At 38.7% G+C, this 20,125-nt stretch overlaps 1 protein-coding gene across 1 annotated transcript in view; it reads left to right on the top strand.

Moving 5' to 3' along the window:
- Positions 1 to 20,125, top strand: part of PER3 (period circadian regulator 3) — a 66,567-nt gene that overhangs the window by 20,130 nt on the left and 26,312 nt on the right. Inside the window, 4 exon segments of the mRNA XM_089901864.1 lie at positions 7,990 to 8,122; positions 8,889 to 9,013; positions 9,246 to 9,413; positions 19,840 to 20,082. Coding sequence (XP_089757990.1) covers positions 7,990 to 8,122; positions 8,889 to 9,013; positions 9,246 to 9,413; positions 19,840 to 20,082 — 669 coding nt within the window.

The following is a 20,125-nucleotide window of genomic DNA, read 5'->3' as shown; positions in this document are numbered from 1 at the left end:
AGTGCTGGATCCTGTGACTGACTGATTCAAGTCACCTACAAGAGACAGACCTTCTCTGAGGCACAGTGCAGGGAAGACCAAAGCCTGGAAGTGGAGCAGATGTTGGAAAAAAGAGCTCTCAGGAAACCAGCCTCCACCTGAAGCACGGTGTCACTAGAGGGATCTGAAAGCTGTCATACAGTGAGTGAAACCATAGCAACAACAAACCTCAGACCTGGCCTAAAGTTTAATTAGATTAACCGGAACACAGACCTAGTGGAAGGAAAGCCATGCTCAGCCCCTACTGTCTTATACATGTTCACTTTTCAGCAAATTATGAAGCATATGCAAAGCAAGGAAAAAAACCTCCTAAGAGACAAAGCAGTCATCCGAACAAGAACAAGAGTCCGGTAGGACACAGATGTTGGAAATAACTCTGAACAATAAATACATTAAAGGCTCTAATGGACAAAGTAGGTAACATGCAGAAACCGCCGAAGTAATCATAGCATCGAGATGGAACACGAAAGAGAGGATCAGATGGAAGTGTTAGAAGTGCTGGAGATGAATACATGCCTTTGGTGGGCACTCAACCAAGAAAAGAATCAGTAAACTTGAAGATAGATAAATAGAAATTACACAGCTGAAACACAAAGAGAAAGGAACATACAAGATAGAGCCTTTTAAGAATTTGGGGACAAGATTAAATGATACAACATATGAGTAATTGGAATCCCGGGAAAAATACTCGAAATGATGGCTGATTTTCCAGACTCAAAGAACATCAAGTAGCGTAAATACAAAAAAAAAAGAAAAAAAGAAAAACACCACACACTCGGGCATATCACATTCAAACTAAAATAAAACCAAAGAGAATATCTTGAAGGCAACCAGAGGAAAATGATAGATTACAGAAAAACAAAGATAAGAGTAAGAATTACAGGAGACATTTCTTCAGAGACTGTGAACGTTAGAACACGATAGAGTAACATCTTCAAAGGAAAGAAACCATCAGCGTAGAATGGTACACACAGTGGGAAGTGTCTTTCAGAAATGAAGGAGATACAAAGATTTTTCTCAGACAAAAACTATGGGAATGTATTGCCAGCAGATCTGTTCTATAAGAATCCTAAAGGAATTTGTAAAGGTAGAAGGAACATGATGTCAGACATAACACTTGGATCTGCACAAAGAAATGAAGAGCACTGGAAGTGGAATAAATGAAGATAAAATAAATTTTATTTTTTACTCATTTTTAATTACCGTAAAACATAACTAACTAAAGCAACAATAGTATTCTGCACGTATAACATATGTAAAAATACTGCAAAGGATGGGAGTGAGGTATTAGGAATATACTGTGTAAATTCTTCCCATATTATAGTATTTGGAGTATGCTATTTGGAGATAGAAACTGAGTCCTTAAAGATGTATATTGTAAACTTTAGGACAATTATTAGTAAAAGTTTTTAAAGAAGTGTAAATAATGTCAGTAGAGGCGTTAAAATGTAATTTAAAACACTTAACCCAAAATGAGGTAGAAAAGGAGGGAAAAAGAAACAAAAAACCCAGATGGAACAAATGGAAAACAGCAAGAGGTACATTTTAATCCAGCTACATCAATCACATTAAATGTGAGTGATCTCAGTATATCAGTGAAAAGACTTGGAAATTGTGAAATTGGATGAAAAAACAAGATGCAGCTACCTATTATCTACAAAAACCCATTATGAAAATTAAAAACATAGGTTAAAAGTAAAAGGTTAGAAAAGATATACCATGCTAACAGGAGTCAAAGGAAAACTGGAAAGCTATATTAAGGTCAGACACAGTAGACTTTAGAACAAGGGCTTCAGAGAGATATTGCATAAAGACAAGGGGGGTGATTCTCTGAGAATATAAAACAATCCTGTTTAGGCACCTAACATCAGAGCTTCAAAATACACGAAGCAAAAACTGATAAAAACTTCAAGGAGAAATAAACAAATCCACAGTGATAGTCGGGGACTGCAGCAAATCAAAACCACGATGAGATATCAGCTCACACCTGTCAGAATGGCCGTCGTCAAAAGGGCAAGAAATAGCAAGTGTTGGTGAGAACGAGGAGCAAAGGGAGCCCATTTACACTGTTGGTGGGAATGTAAATTGGTGCAGCCTCTATGGAAAACAGTATGGGGCTTCCTCAAAAAATTAAAAATAGAACTACCATATGATCCAGCAGTCCCATTTATGAGTATTTATCTGAAGAAAACGAACACACTAATGTGAAAAAATACGTGCGCCACTATGTTCACTGCAGAATTATTTACAATAACCAAGATATGGAAACAACCTAAGTGTGTATCCGTGGATGATTGGATAAAGAAACTGGTATAGAGAGAGAATGGAATACTATTTGGCTACAAAAAAAGAATGACGTCTTCCCTGTGGCAACATGGATGGACCTCAGGAGTATTATGCTACATGAAGTAAGTCAGAGAAGGACAAGTAGCATATGATTTCACTTGTATGTGGAATCTAAAAATACAAACCAGAACTCCTAGATACAGAGAATAAATTGGTGGTTGCCAGAGGGGAAGGGGGTTGGGAGGTGGGCAAAATGGGTGAAGGGGATCAGAAGGTACAAATTTCCATCTATAAAACAAATAAATCATAGGGATGTAACGTGCAGCTTGGGGGCTATAGTCAGTGATATTGTACTGCAGATTTGAAAGTTGCTCTTATCACAAGAAAAACATTCTTTAACTTTATATGGTGACAAATGGTAACTAGATTATTGTGATCATTTTGCAGTGTATACAAATGTTGACGCATTATGTTGTACACTTGAGGCTGATAGAATGTTGCCTGTCGATTATACTTCAATTTTTAAAATATAAATTTCTAGAAGAAAACATAGGAGAAAATCTTTGTAATATTGGGTTTGGAAAGAGGTTTTAGATATGACATCAAAAGCATGATCCATAAAAGAAAGAAATTGATAAATTAGACTTTATTGAAATTAAAACTGTTTCTTTGAAAGACGTTGGTAAGACATTGGTAAGACAATGAAAAGACAAAATATTTGCAAATTATATATAAAGAGCTGTATCCAGAATACATAAAGAACTCTCAAAATTTAACAATAAGAAGTTAAACATCCCAATTTTAAAATGGTCAAGAGATCTAAACACTTTTCCAGTGAAGATGTATAGATGGCAAATAGCATATGAAACAACACTCAATCTCATTGGTCATTAGGAAGTTAAAAACACATCACACACCCGTTAAAATGGCTAAAATTAAAAGAACGAAAACTGACAATACTAAGTTCTGGCAAGAATGCAGAGTAACTGGAGCTGTCACACGTTGCTGAGGGTAATGTAAAATTGTGCAGCCACTTTGGAAAATGCGGTAATTTATTATAAAGTTAAATATCTTATAATCTTACCATATTACTCAGCAATTCCATTCTTAGTTATTTACCCAAGTGAAAAAAAGAAGCAAGTTCACACAAAATCCTGTCTGAAAATGTTTATGACACTTTATTCACACTCACCCAAAATTGGAAACAACTTCCATGTCATTCAGCAGGTGAGTAGATAAACTGTGATACATCCACCCAATGGAATACCACTCAGCGATGAAGAAAAATGAACTTGGGCTTCCCTGGTGGCTCAGTGGTTGAGAGTCCGCCTGCTGATGCAGGGGACACAGGTTCGTGCTCCGGTCCGGGAAGATCCCACATGCCGAGGAGCAGCTGGGCCCATGAGCCATGGCCGTTGAGCCTGTGCGTCCGGAGCCTGTGCTCCGCAACGGGAGAGGCCACAACAGTGAGAGGACCGTGTACCGCAAAAAAAAAAAAAGAGAGAGAGAAAAGAAAAAAAAAAATGAACTTGATTCACGCAGCAATGCAGATGGATCTTAAATGCATTTTGCCAAGTTAAAGAAGCCAGAGCTAAAAGGTTGCATGTTGTGTGGTTCTGTTCTGGGAAGGCATTACTTCTGGAACACAGTAGGTCCGGAAAACAGATCAGTATTTGCTAAGTTTGCGGGATGTGTTGACTGCAAAGAGGCAGCTGGAGGGAAATGTTTGAGTGAGAGAAACGTTCTTTTTGTTACTCTCGTGGTGGAATCACAACTGGCTGTGCATTTGTTAAAACTCATAGATCTGTTGTGCCTCACCCCACCCCAGAATGTAGAGGGAACCCAAGATGAGGTATAGGCTGTGACAAGTGACCCTAACCAAGTTACGAACTAATGGCATAAACATCCTGAAGGAGGTGGGGAAGAAAGTTGCTGAGTAGCTTTGCAAATCCGTGTCTTCGCTGGACACCCCAGCACTAAATCCAAAACATAAATGTACACAAACACAGTATTCAGGAAACTGATTTCTCACCATAGTGCAGGCTAGCGATTCTGAAGCTACTTTACATGCAGAGTAGAACTGAGCAAGTAGGCAAACACATTGCGGATAATGAGATTCCTCGCCACTGGAGAGGGACATAGCAAATGAGCAGAGGGAATGCTAGCGTGAACTCTGGTGCTGGATTGGAGTTAAAGGTATCAGCATGGACTCATGCCTTTTTGCTTAATGGATGGATGGACGGATGGACAGACAAGGGTTGATATACATACAGATATATATTTGTTTTGTCCATTGAGGGGACCTACAAGGAGGGACACATTTACCAATGAGCACACCCAGTACCCAGGTCTTATTTCCTATGTGTTTTTCCCGTAAAAGAAACCAGAGAAGTAAGGAAGTGCTCAAGAAAAAAGGGAGAAAATGGCATGTCTGAGGGACACAGGAGACAACTTGAAAGAGCACGTAATGCCAAAACTGGAACAATTTGAGCAACAAAATAAATAATGATAGTATTGGATTATAACACAGCAAATGAGTGTCCAGGAGTCCCTGCTGATAAATGATTGGATGAATAAATAAAAGGGAAAGGGGAGAAGGGAAACTCTTCCTAATAGAAAAAGCTTGATTAATGTAGGAGTAAAAAAAATAGGAATTGCTATTAGAATGCCACAGTAGTCATTATGCTGTACGCCTTAAACTCACTACGGTATGTCAATTATATTCCAATAAGACTTAGAGAATAAAGAAAGAATTCAACAGTAGTAACTGTTGCAGGGCATATCCTCCAGTGAGTGCTAAAATTAGATGAAAGGTTTTTTAAAATTGTGGTTTTAGGTATGTAATTTCCTACTTTTAAATGTACAGTTTGGTGGCATTAAGTATATTCACAGTGTTGTGCAAACAATAGGTGAAAGTATAAAAGAAACAGGATATTTGCATGGCTTCAAAGTATTCCTCCAGAACATTTATTGCTTACATCTTTTATTACCTTGTAAAATAGTAACTTTACATAAGAGAAACCTGGCAGGCATCACCTTAACCAATGATCAAGGTTAATGTGTCAGTAATAAAACATCACCACCATGAACTGCACTTCTGTGGCAATTTTCCCCCAAGATGCATGACCTCAACCTAATCATAAGAAAACACCAGAGAAACACAAATGGAGGGGCATTTCTAAACAGTTCCTGCCCCGTACTCTTCAGAAGTGTCAGGATCATGAAAGACAAGGAAAGACTAAGGAGGCATTTGACAACTAAATTCATTTGTGACACCCTGGTTGGACTTCTGGACCAGAAAAGCGACGCTTAGTGGGAAAACAGGTGAAATCCAAATGGACTGTAGCTCAGTATGCCACTGTTAATTTCCTAGTATCATTCATTTTCCTATGGTTATGTGAGGTGTGACATTAGTGGAAGCTGGGTGAATGGTATATGGGAACTCTCTACCATTTTTGTAACCCTTTGAAACCTTCAAGTTGAAAATTATTAAAAAATTAAAAGTAAAATTAGGGCTTCCCTGGTGGCGCAGTGGTTGAGAGTCCGCCTGCCGATGCAGGGGACACGGGTTCGTGCCCGGGTCCGGGAAGATCCCACATGCCGCGGAGCGGCTGGGCCCGTGAGCCATGGCCACTGAGCCTGCGCGTCCGGAGCCTGTGGTCCGCAACGGGAGAGGCCACAACAGTGAGAGGCCCGCGTGCCGCAAAGGAAAAAAAAAAAAGTAAAATTAATGAGTGAAAGTGAAGCAGTTTTCCATAATTCCCTCTGAAAATAGAGAAGCCTCTTCCAAGCAGCTAAACTAACCTTTATTAGTAGTATCAACAGTAGCTAATATTTCTTAGTCTCTCAACAGCATTTGCATAATTCTTTACTCTTCTTCCTTGAAATAGTTTCCCCTCTTGGTTTCCATGACACCAGACCTTGCAGGATCTGTCTCTTCCTGGATAAGTCTCCTTCTGGCTTATTCTCTACTGAAAGTTCAAGTTCAGCGCTCCAGACTGAGGTCTTTTTTCCTCTCTCTATACCTCTGCTATCTGGTATGGTAGCCACTAACCACATTTTGCAATATAAATTCAAATTAATTACAAAGAAATAAAATGTGAAATTTAGTTCCTCAGTTGCTGTAGCCACACTTCAAATGCTAGTCGCTGGGTCTGGTGTTAGTGGCTACCAGGTTGGACAGCACAGATAAAGGACAATTCTGTCATTGTAGAACGTTCTGTCGGACACCAGTTCAACACAGGCAGTGCTGTGTACTCTCCGTTGCAACACATAAGCAATGCACTATGTCTGTCATCCCCCTTAGTGAGGCCAAGATCAGTCAGTTGTACGGGTAGTAACATTGTGAAGGTCCCCGTCAACTTTTCACCTTTGGTTTTATTCCTTGGTAATCTTTGCCTGAAGCAGTTGTTTTACTCCTTTTTTAAAAAGATACATATGAAATTATTCATGTAATTGTTCTAGGTGATATCTTTCTATATCAGTGCATTTAAATCTGAGCTCATTTTTAATAACTACATAATATTGATTGTATATGTCCTAAAGTATCATGTAGATCCCAAAGTACTATTTAATTTTGCTGAATAAGTACATATTCTCAAGCATGTGTTATTTTATTTATTTTTTAAACATCTTTATTGGGGTATAATTGCTTTACAATGGTGTGTTAGTTTCTGCTTTATAACAAAGTGAATCAGTTATACATATACATATGTTCCCATATCTCTTCCCTCTTGCGCCTCCCTCCCTCCCACCCTCCCTATCCCACCCCTCCAGGCGGTCACAAAGCACCGAGCCGATATCCCTGTGCCATGCGGCTGCTTCCCACTAGCTATCTACCTTACGTTTGTTAGTGTATATCTGTCCATGCCTCTCTCTCGCCCTGTCACAGCTCACCCTTCCCCCTCCCCATATCCTCAAGTCCGTTCTCCAGTAGGTCTGTGTCTTTATTCCTGTCTTACCCCTAGGTTCTTCATGACATTTTTTTTCTTAAATTCCATATATATGTGTTAGCATACGGTATTTGTCTTTTTCTTTCTGACTTACTTCACACTGTATGACAGACTCTAGGTCTATCCACCTCATTACAAATAGCTCAATTTCGTTTCTTTTTATGGCTGAGTAATATTCCATTGTATATATGTGCCACATCTTCTTTATCCATTCGTCCGATGATGGGCACTTAGGTTGTTTCCATCTCCGGGCTATTGTAAATAGAGCTGCAATGAACATTTTGGTACATGACTCTTTTTGAATTATGGTTTTCTCTGGGTATATGCCCAGGAGTGGGATTGCTGGGTCGTATGGTAGCTCTATTTTTAGTTTTTTAAGGAACCTCCATACTGTTCTCCATAGTGGCTGAACCAATTCACATTCCCACCAGCAGTGCAAGAGTGTTCCCTTTTCTCCACACCCTCTCCAGCATTTATTGTTTCTAGACTTTTTGATGATGGCCATTCTGACTGGTGTGAGATGATATCTCATTGTAGTTTTGATTTGCATTTCTCTAATGATTAATGATGTTGAGCATTCTTTCATGTGTTTGTTGGCAGTCTGTATATCTTCTTTGGAGAAATGTCTATTTAGTTCTGCCCATTTTTGGATTGGGTTGTTTGTTTTTTGCATGTGATATTTTAAATTGTGTATCCTTTCATTCTCTTTCAGATGAGCAGAAGGCCTTTTCTTCCTTCCAGACATTAAAAAATAATAGCATGTACACCGAGTCTTGTAAGGATTTGAGAAGGTATCAGCATAGCCCATCCTATCAGCAATTAAACTGTATTGATAGCGTTATCAGGTATGAGACACAAGTTTTGATAACATGTTAGTTTTTCCAGAAGCATATGTTGTCACTATGGGGCCTTTATATCATTTTTTTTTTTTTTTTTTTTTTTTGCGGTACACGAGCCTCTCACTGTTGTGGCCTCTCCCGTTGCGGAGCACAGGCTCCAGACGCGCAGGCTCAGCGGCCATGGCTCACGGGCCCAGCTGCTCCGCGGCATGTGAGCTCTTCCCGGACTGGGGCACGAACCCGTGTCCCCTGCATCAGCAGGCAGACTCTCAACCACTGCGCCACCAGGGAAGCCCCTATATCAGCTGCTTATTTTTCGCTATAAATCAATGGATATCTACTACTAACAACTCATAATAAATTGAACATTTTGGGGGATGCAAAAAATTAGAAGATGCATCCCTTCTTTGAATATAGTTGAGAAGACAAGACCTACACTCATAAAAATTAAGATTTGACGATCAGTTCAAGACCATAGTCAGGGAAATGTAACAACCCCGTGATGTAGGCCAGGATGGTCAGGGAAGCCTTCACCCAGGAAGAAAGTGAGGGACTTCCCTGGTGGTCCAGTGGTAAAGACTGCGCTCCCACTGCAGGGGCACAGGGTTCGATCCCTGTTCGGGAAACTAAGATCCCACATGGCGCGCAGCGCGGCCAAAAAAAAAAAGAATGTGAAATACCCCAAACAGAGGTGGTGTGAGAAAAGCAGAAAGGTGGAGGATGGCCAAGTTGGGAGCAGGTAGGAATACGCAACCGAATTACCTTGTTGCAGGTACCTGAAGAGCTACACCATTCCAGCTTTGAAGAGAAAGCGTATCTCCTGTACAAATACGACTTCCTCATCCTTGGAAGAAGACGGACAGAGCCACAGAGCAGATGATGGCCAAGCACTGCAAGGTGACAGGAATGCCTTTCATAGTTAGATCAGGAGAGTTATTACAAAGCCACCCCTCTCTGTTTTCTCGACTTTAATTATTTCATTGTAATCACAAAGAATCCACATTGCCTCTTTATGGCCAGTAGGTTTTAACTTGTCAGTTATAAGTGGGTGTAAATTGTTTGGGTCTTTAATAATGAATTTCTAGTTGGGAATTTTTCTTTTCATTGTCAGTTGCTCTTACATCACCAGCTGTTTCTCAGATCCCAGCCGTACCTACATCAGAAATGCCAGCTAATGGACGGTCCACAGATGCTGAAGGAGGAACTCCACAGGCCCTGACCGAGGAGGCTCTGAGCCTGGACGTGAGGCAGTGCAGCTACAGCAGCACCGTTGTTCACATGCCACCACTGGAGTCAGGTACCACGGTACCTTCTATTTTAAAATCCACTCAACGTTAAATACACCGTCGTGAGAAAACAAGTCATTAATGCCATTTACTTAGCAATGACATCTAAATTATAAATACTTTTTTCTTTAATTCAGTTACAGTATTTTTGGAAATATCATCACGTTTATGTTGGTTACCTACTTAGGACTGTATTTCTTAGTTATGTCCTTTGCCGGTCAACTCTTGACACACGTAAGGCACCTAGAATAGTACCTGATACATAATAATAAGCCCTCAATTGTTGATGGGACTGCCTTGGGTCACTTTGTTGCTGACCTTGAAAGAAAGTGTCCAATTCAAACTTGGACTGTAGTTGTGACTAGATGGGTCATATATACATTCAAATTTTGTTTGGTAACAATGAGGACAGTATGTTTGAAATGCTCTTCCTTTAACATAATGATTTGGTGAACTATTCTGATGTCTTCTTTTTATTCCTTTTTACTGTCTCCTATCCTTTTTCACTTTTGCATTATTCATAAGGATTTGGTGGATGAAGAAATGGTGACAAACGTGTTCAATCAGGTTTTCGGATTATGTCTAACACCTTTGCTGGTCTTCAGTGGTATATAAGTTACCATATGCTGAGCTGTGACTGTGTACCATTCCCTTCCCCTAGTTCTTCATATAAATTAATTCATTTAATCCTCACAACCACCCTTTGAGGTGGAGAACGTTATGTTACTAGGTGGATTGTGGACTGGTGGGAAAAGGCCAGATCGACAGCTGTTGTGAGATTAGATTATTTCTGTTTGTTTTTCTATTATATTATTGATATTATACTATTAGATGATTTCCGTATATCTTATTCTATTATTTCTATTATTTCTAATTAGCCACAGATAGAGTTGTTTTGGAGTTGAGCTAGTCCCTCAGGAGAGGAGCAGATGCGTGTTTTTAGTGTACCTGTTCTTAAATACTTTGGATTCCTATGTGGGCGTGTAGCTGTCAGCGACACAGTCCATGCAAGGTAGGGCCTCACCCAACATGGAAAGCTCTGTTTTTGACTGTGCCACTATAGTTTGTATACTCTGGTTTTATATTACTGTTTTGAAAGAATCCATACTACAATCTACATGCTTTCATTTAAAGAATAAGGGATATTTACTGATAATCATTTCTCCTGACCTTAAACCAGTCTCAGCATCTACAGGTGCTCATCTTTATTCTAAGGAGAGAAAGCAGAATCAGAGCCCAGATGTTCTTGAACTGCATCTGTCTTTTGCTTTCTGGAAAGCCCATACTCCTGGAGTTTATACCTTATGCTAATAACGAGTTGGGTCTGAGGACCATGACCCCAAATGCATTTCTCTGCAAGTTATTACTTCTGTTTTATATATGGAACAATTAAGGCACGAACAGGTTAAGTAACAGCTTGCCCAAAGTCACACAGCAAACGAGTGGCAGAGTAGAGAATCAAACACTGACAGTTAGTCTCCAGAAACCATTGCCATTACAGATATTTTTAAATCTATAGCAGGGTTGATGGAGTATGAGATACAAAAATTAGCTAAAAAGCCAAGAGATAAACTAAAATGTAATTTTTAAAAACAAATAATCCAAAAGAAGGACAGGAAAGGACGATTAGGGCAACAACAACAACAATAAAACCAGGGAACCTATCAAACCAAGAAAATAATAGCTCTAAATCCAACTAAGTCTATAATTACATAAAATGGCAGAAATTGTCAGAACAGATAAAAGTAAGTCAAGACCCAAGTATGTGCTGTCTGCAGAGTACAATATAAATCCACAAATGGGCTGAGAACAATTGGATGGGGAAGATGCACAATCCAAACAACACGCCCAAGAAGGCTGAGTGCCTGTATTAATGGCAGACTTCAGGAGGGAGTCTTGCCAGAGACGTTCCATTGTGACAAAGCAGCCAGTTCGTCAAGAAGACGTAACAAACACGGAAGTGTTTTCACTCATAACAGACCTTTAAAGATAGGAAGCAAAAATTGAATGAGTCAGAGAAAGTCTTTCCAGAATCACAGTGGAAGAACTTAACACCCCTTTTCTGCAAATGTTAAAACATCTTAACAAAATAGATGATCTGAACAGTGTGGTCAGCCACTTGACCTAATTGATATCTAGAGAGCACAACACACAATAACTGCGTTATACATGTTCTTTTCAAGTGCACATGATATGTTCACTGAGATATAAAATAGGTTGGGGTGTAATACAAGTCTCAAATTTGAAATAATTGATGTTTTACAAACTACACTCTTTGGCTAGAGTTAATTCAATTAGAAGTCAGTAAAAGTAAGATATTTATAAAGAGATTAATAACTTGAAATGCCAGTGTTGGAGAAGAAAAGTCTCAAATCAGGGATCTAAAGTTCCACTTTAAGAAGCTAGCCAAAAATAAATCAAACCAAAACCCAAAACACAATAAACCCAGGTAGAAGGAGGGAAGTAATAGAGATAAAAGCAGAAATCAACAAAGTAAAAAACAGACAGTACAGAAAATTAAAGCTCAAAGTTGCTTCTCTGAAAATGAACAAAAATTGATAAACCCTTTATGCCAAGTACCACACAGTTTTGATTCCTATAGTTTTATAGTAAGTCTTGAAATCAGGTAGTGTAAATCCTCCAACTTTGTTCATTTCCAAGATTGCTTTGAATATTCTAATTCAAAAAGTCCTGCAGCGGGGCTTCCCTCGTGGTGCAGCGGTTAAGAATCCGCCTGCCAACACAGGGGACACGGGTTCAATCCCTGGTCCGGGAAGATCCCACATACCATGGAGCAGCTAAGCCCGAGTGCCACAGCTACTGAGCCTGCGCTCTAGAGCCCACGAGCCACAACTACTGAGCCCACGAGCCACAGCTACTGAAGCCTGCGTGCCTAGAGTCTGTGCTCCACAACAAGAGAAGCCACAACAATGAGAAGCCCGCACACCAAAACGAAGAGTAGCCTCCGCTCACCGCAACTAGAGAAAGCCCACACGCAGCAACGAAGACCCAACGCAGCCAAAAATAAATAAAGTAAATAAAATTTTTTTAATTAAAAAAATACTCCCTGCAGGGATTTGATTTGATATATTGAATCTATGTATCAACTTGGGGAGAATTGATATCTTAAAAATGTAGAGTCCTCTAATCCATGAACCTGGTATATCTATTCATTTATTTAGGTATTCTTAAATTCCTCACAGTAATAGCTTACAGTTTTCAGTGTACAGATCTTGCATATCTTTTGTCAGTTTTAACCTCAAGTATTTCATATTATAAATAGGATTATTTTTAATGTCAGTTTCCAGTTGTTTGTTGCTAGTATTTAGAAATATAATTGATTTTTGTATATTAATCTTTTATTCTACAGGCTTGCTAAACTCACTTATTAGTTCTAGAAACTTTTTGTCGATTCCATAGGATTTTCTACATGTATGATCATGTCTATGAAAGTCAGTTTTACTTCTTTTCCAATCTTCTTTTTAATCTTTTGTTTGTTTGTTTTTTGCCTTCTTGAACTGGCTAGAACCTCTAATAAATATTGAATAAAAGTTGCAAGAGCAACTATTCTTATGTTTTTCCTGATCTTGGAGAAAAAACATTAATTATGTTAGTCCTAGATTTTTCATAAATGTACTTTATCAAATTGAGGACGTTCCCTTCTATTCCTAATATCCTCAGAATTTTTTTTATCAGAAATGGATGTTGGATTTTGTCAAATCTCTCCATCTGTTGAGATGATCATAAGATTTTTCTTTTTTAGTTTCTTTTTCAGTTTGTTAATATGATGAATTAACTATTTTTATTTCATTCAGTTTATTTAAACTGAAAAAAAAAACCAGTTCACCCATTTCACCCACCCCCCACCTCTGGCAACTACCAGTCTGTTATCTGTATCTGTGAGCTTGACTTTTTTAAGCAATTTATTTTTAGATTCCACATATAAGAGAGATCATATGATATTTGTCTTTCGCTGTCTGACTTATTTTACTTAGCATAATGCCATCAAGGTCCATCTATGTTGTTTAAATGGCAAGATTTCATCCTTTTTTATAGCCGGATAATATTCCTGTATGTATGTGTGCGTGTGTGTGTAGACCAGAGGTTCTCTGTACATATCCATTGATGGATATTTAGGTGGTTTCCATGTGTTGGCTGTTGTAAATAGTGCTCCAGTGAACGTGGAGGTGCATTTATCTTTTCAAATTAGTGTTTTTGTTTTCTTCAGATAAATACCCAGTAGTGAAATTGCTGGTTCATATGATAGTTCTCATTTTTTGAGGACCCTCCGAACGGTTTTATAAAGTGGCTGCAGCAGTTTACATTCCCACCAACAGTGCACAAGGGTTCCCTTTTCTCCACATCCTTACAAACACATTATTATTATTACTTTGGCTTTTGACCAATCTTCTTTTATCTTATTTTTTAATTTTATATTGGAGTGTAGTTGATTTACAATGTTGTGTTAGTTTCAGGTATACTACAGCAAAGTGATTCAATTGTACATATGCATATATCTATTCTTTTTCAGATGCTTTTTCCATATAAGTTATTACAGAGTATTGAGTAGAGTTCCCTGTGCCATGCATAGGTCCTTGTTGATTATCTATTTTATATATAGTAGTTTGTATATGTTAATCCCAACCTCCTAATTTATCCCTCCTCCTCCCCCACCTTTCCCATTTGGTAACCATAAGCTTGTGTTCTAAGTCTGTGAGTCTGTTTCTGTTTTGTAAATAAGTTCATTTTATCATTTTTTTAGAGTCCACATGTAAGGGACATCATAAGATATTTGTCTTTCTCTGTCTGACTTACTTCAGTTAGTATGACCATGTCTAGGTCCATCCGTGTTGCTGCAAATGGCATTATTTCATTCTTTCTTATGGCTGAGTAGTATTCCATTGTGTGCATGTACCACATCTTCTCTGTCCATTCCTCTGTTGATGGACATTTAGGTCGCTTCCATGTCTTGGCTGTGGTGAACGGTGCTGCTGTGAACACTGCTGTGCATGTATCTTTTTGCAGTTTTTGTCTTTTCTGGAGATGTGCCCAGGAGTGGGATTGCAGGATCATATGGCAACTCTAGTTTTTAAAGAACCCCCATACTGTCCTCCACAGTGGCTGTATCAATTTACATTCCCACCAACAGTGTAGGAGGGTTCCCTTTTCTCCACACCCTCTCCAGCATTTATTATTTGTAGACCTTTTGATGATGGCCATTCTCACCAGTGTGAGGTGACATCTCACTGTAGCTCTGATTTTCATTTCTCTAATAATCAGTGACGTTGAGCATCTTTTCATGTGCTTCTTGGCCATATGTATGTGTTTTTTGGAGAAATGTCTTTTTAGGTTTTCTGCCCATTTTTAAATCAGATTGCTTATTTTTTTGTTGTTTTGGCTGTTGAATTGTATGAGTTCTTTATATATTTTGGATATTAGCCACTTACCAGGTATATGATTTGCAAATATTTTCTCCCATTCAGTTGGTTGCCTTTTCATTTTGTTGATCATTTCCTTTGCTGGGCAAAAGTTTTGTTCTTCTTTCTCAAGATTGCTTTGGCTGTTCAGGGTCTTCGATGTTTCCATGCAAATTTTTCGACTGTTTGTTCTGTTTCTCTGAAAAATGCTATTGGAATTTTGATAGAGATTGCCTTGAATTTGTATATTGCTTTGGGTAGCATGGACATTTTAACAATATTGATTCTTCCAGTCCATGTGCACGAAATATCCTTCCATGTATTTGTGTCTTCTCCAATTTTAAATGTTAAAATATCTTTGCATTCCTGGGTTAAACCCCACTTGGTCATGATGTATTTCCTTTTTTATATATTGGATTCATTTTGCTAAAATTTTCATAAGAATTTCGAGATCTATGTTTATGAGAGCTATTGGTCTGTCATTTTGTTTGCTTTTGTTTTAATGACTTTGGTTTTGGTATCAGGATACTCCTGGCCTCATAGCATGAGCTGGGAAGTGTTTTGTTCTCTTCAGTTTTCTAGAAGACTTTATGTAGAATTGGTATTTTTTCTTCCTTAAATGTTTGCTCAAACTCACCAGTAAAGCCATCTGGGCTTGAAGTTTTCTTGGTGGAGAAGTTTTTAACTACAAATTCAATTTTTTAAGTAGATTTGGGGCTATTCAGGTTTTCTACCTCTTGTTGAGTGATCTTTGTTAGTGTGTATGTCCCAAAGAACTGGTCGATTTTGTCTAAGTTGTCAAGTTTATTGGAAAAAGTTGTTTATAATGTTCCCTTATTATTCTTTTGATGTCTAGTGATAGTAGGGTCTCTAGTGATGTTTCCTCTATCATTTCTGAAATTGGTAACTTATATCTGCTCTTTTTTTCCTCATCAGTCTTGCTAGAGTTTAATCAATTTTACTGCTCTCTGCAAAGAGCCAGCTTAAAATTGTACTGATTTTCTCTCTTTATTATTTTTCTGTTTTCTACAATACTTAACAGATTTTTACTCTGATCTTTCTTATTTCCTTTCTTCTGCTTACTTTTGTTTTACCTTGCTCTTGTTTTTCCAGTTTCTTAAGATGGAAGCTGAAGTCATTGATTTCAGATATTTCTTCCCTAGTGGATTTTAGTGTAAATTTTCCTTTTACTCTCAGCTGCATTTCACACATTTTGATGTATTTCATTTCATTTTCATCATGTTCAAGTGCTGCCTAATATCCCTTTTTATATCTTCTTTGAAATCATTTACATTATCACAAATGTCATATATATATATATATATCATCATATATTATTTAGAAAGCATATTTAGAGATTTTCCAGACCTCTTTATGTTGATTTCTAATTTAATCCCATTTTGGCCAGAGAAAATACAAAATTTGAATTCATTTAAATTTATTGAGGCTTGTTTTATGGTCTGTATATGGTCTATCTTGGTAAATGTTCTGTATGCACTTGGAAAGGATGTTTATTCTGCCCACTGTATGAACTAGGTCAGGTTGGTTGATAGTCTTGTTCAAGTCTTCTCTATCCCCCAGTTTTCTGAATCCTTGCTGTACCTCAGGAGGAGTGTTGAAGTCTCTGGCTGTAATTGTGGGCTTGTCTATTTCTCCTTGCCATTTTATCAGTTTTTGCTTCATGCATTTTGAAGCTTTCTTACTTTGTGCATACATGTTTAGAATTGCTGTGTCCTTTTGATGAATTTATCCTTTTATCATTGTGAAATGACCTTCTTATCCCTTGTCTATTCTTTGCTCTAAAATATACTTTGTCTTATGTTACTATATTCACTCCAGCGTTCTTTTTTTTTCTTTTGATTAGTGTTAACATGTTATATCTTTTTCCACCCTTTACTTTTAACCTATGTATATCTTGGTATTTAACGTGGGCTTTATTTTAGTGGTTGCTTAGAGTTTATGATGTATATATTTAATTTTTGCCAGTCTACCTTCTAGAGATATTATACCACTTAATGCATAGTATAAGGACCTTAAAGTACTATACTTCCAGTTCCCCCCTTTGGCCTTTGTCTATTGGCATATATTTCTACATATGTTAGAAATCCCACACTACATTGTTATTATGCTTACTTACATAGTTATTATCTTTGAAAGAGGTTTAAATGTTTACCCCTGTAGTTACCTCTTCCAGTGCTTTTCATTCCTTTACGTAGATTCGTCTGATGTCACTCTCCTTCTGCCTGAGGGTGTTCCTTCTCTTCCTCTTGTAGTACAGGCCTACTGATGATGAATTCTTCCCATTTTTGTATGTCTGAAAATGTCTTTATTTCACCTTCTTGTTTTAAAGACATTTTATCAGAGTGTAGAATTCTAGGTTGACAGTGTTTATCTTTCAGTACCTTAAAGATGCTGCTCCACTGTCTTCTCATTTGCAGGAAGTCTGCTGTCATATGTACTGTTTGCATGTCTTTTTTCTGGCTACTTGTAAGATTTTCTCCTCATCATTAATTTCAAGAATTTGAGGGACTTCCCTCATGGTGCAGTGGTTAAGAATCTGCCTGCCAAGGCAGGGGACATGGGTTTGATCCCTGGTCCAGGAAGATCCCACGTGCCATGGAGCAGCTAAGCCTGTGCGCCACAACTACTGAACCTGCGCTCTAGAGCCCATGAGCCACAACTACTGAGCCCGCGTGCCACGACTGCTGAAGCCCACGTGCCACAGCTGCTGAAGCCCGCGCACCTAGAGCCCGTGCTCCGCAACAAGAGAAGCCACCTCAATGAGAAGCCCGCGCACTGCGGTGAAGAGTAGCCCCCCGCTCACCACAGCTAGAGAAAGCCCACGCACAGCAACGAAGACCCAACACAGCCAAAAATTAATTAATTAATTAATTTTTTAAAAAAGAATTTGATTGTGATGTCCATGATGTAGTGTTCTTCATGTTTTTTGTGCTTGGAGTTCATTGAGCTTCTTGGATTTGTAGGTTTAGAGTTTCCATCAAATAGAAAAAAATGTTTTCCATTATTTTTAAAATATTTTTTCTGTTTCCCCTTTTTCTGGGACTCAAGTTACAGGTATATAGGCTGCTTGAAGTTGCCTCACAGTCCACTGATGCTCTGTTCATTTAAGCCTTTTTCAATTTTTTAGGTCTTTGTTTCATTTTGGGACAGTCTCTGTTGCTATGTCTTCAGGTTCACTAGTATTTTCTATTACAATATCTAATCTGTTGTTATTTCCATTCAGTATATTTTCCAACTCACATATTTTAGTTTTCATTGCAGGAGTTCTGTTTGGATGTTTTTAATATATCTTCCACGTCTTTATATAACATATTTAATCTTCCCTGTGGCTGTATGGAATACAGTATAATAACTATTAACGTTCTATCTGCCGATTCTAACATCTCTGCCAGCCCAGGGTTGGTTTTGCTTGATTAAATTTTCTCCTTATTGTGGGTTGTATTTCCCTGCTTCTTTGCATGCCTAGTCCTTGATTGGATGCCAGGTACTGTGATTGGGTGCTGAATATTTCTGTATTGCTGTGAGCACCGTTGAGCTTTATCCTGGGACCCAGTTAAGCAATGTGGAAACAGATTGGTCTTTTCAGGCTTTGCTTTTAAAATTGGTTAGGCTGGACCAGAGCAGTGTAGGGTAGGCCTAATTCTTCTCTGCTACTGAGGCAAGACCCTTCAGAGCATTCTACCCAATGCCCATGGATTATGAGATTTTTCTAGTCTGGCTGTTGGGAGTGAGCCCTGTTCTCCAGGTGGTGTGAGCTTCGGTCTGATCCTTTCAGGTGATTTTTTTCCTCCCATCTGTGCACTGGTGAGGACTCTGGGGTCCCTGCAGCTGTCTGGAGTCCTCTCTGTGCAGCTGTCCTCTACACTTCTCTTCCTGAAAACTCCAGCCACCGTGGCCTCCCCAGACTCTCAGCTCTGCCTCTGCTCTCAGGGATCCCACAAGGCTCACCTGGTTTCCCCACCTTGCTCCTCAGAAACTCTCAAGGCAGTAAGCCGGGCAGATATGGGGCTCACCTTGTTTTCCATCCCTTAAGAGTCACTCTCCTTTGTTACCTGATGTTCAGTGTCTTGGAACTTATTGTTTCATATATTTAGTCCCTTCCTGGTTGTTTCAGGTGGGAAGGTCAGTCTAGTCCCTGTTCCTCCATCTTGGCCACAATCCCAAGTCCTTCCGCTGTGTTGACTTACACTAGTCAGTGCCTGTTTCTGGAAGCGGAATGGGGGCATGCCCACCCACACCTCAGTACCACACAGCAGGGGAGAGGTGGAATGGACACTGGGAGAACCCACCAGTGTCCACCATATAGTCTTTTGTACCTGGAAGAAGTAATGTTTAGAAGCAACTCAGCATCCATCTACAGATGCTTACTTTAGTAAAAAGTCATAAATACATCATATGTGATGCACTGATAAAAGGGATATTGTTAAATGAAAAAACACATTGCAGGCTAGTGTACAAGATTATATGCCGTTTGGGTAAACATGGAGGTGAAGAATAAGAATCTGTATTCATGCTTACTTATAGATGTGTAAAGAAAGTAGACAGATACATAAGGAAATAAAAGAAATGGTTTTCTGTGGGGAGAATAAATGAGAACTAGGCAGATTGTGTACAGGGATAGGGAGAAGCTAGTAAATGTCTTTCTAATACATGCTGATTTTTGAACCACGTGGATATATTACATATTAAGAAAAATAAATCCAAACATAACAATTTCTTGGAGAATTCAGGGAGATAGAAGAATATTTACAATGAAAGCAAGATTTAAATAAGTATGTACATTGAGTATTACAACTCTAAAACATATATACAAGTGTACAAAGAGTATAAAGAAAGGCAGAAAAATTAAAAATTTATCTGCTAGATTGATGAAGGTTTTATGTTCCAGCTGTTGTAATGATTGTAAACATTTCTTGAAAGATAACTAAATTAGTGAAAGTAAATAAATGCAAAATAACTGGTAGGAGTTAAAATTAAATGTCTTCCTCCACTTCATCAGAATTGAGTCCAGCAGAGCTTGGCACCCTGCCCTGTGAGCCCTGGACCCTCAGCACACACCCAGCTCCACTGGCCTCACAACAGTTTAAACACATAGGGCTCACAAAAGCTGTGCTGTCAGCCCACACGCAGAAGGAAGAACAGAGTTATGGGGATCAGTTCCGGGACAGGATTCTGTCATCGCCCTACGGCTCCTATCTTCAGCAAGAAAGCAGAAGCAAAGCTACATATTCAGATGTTCAAGGTAGTTAAATTTTTAAAAATATATTCCCTTTATCAACATAGTT

This window comes from Delphinapterus leucas, chromosome 1 (assembly GCF_059928025.1).
Source record: "Delphinapterus leucas isolate spDelLeu-1000000601 "Yukka" chromosome 1, BTC_Dleu_Yukka2, whole genome shotgun sequence".
In the NCBI taxonomy this organism is placed as follows: Eukaryota; Metazoa; Chordata; class Mammalia; order Artiodactyla; family Monodontidae; genus Delphinapterus; species Delphinapterus leucas.
This window is presented reverse-complemented; position numbering and strand designations above follow the sequence as displayed.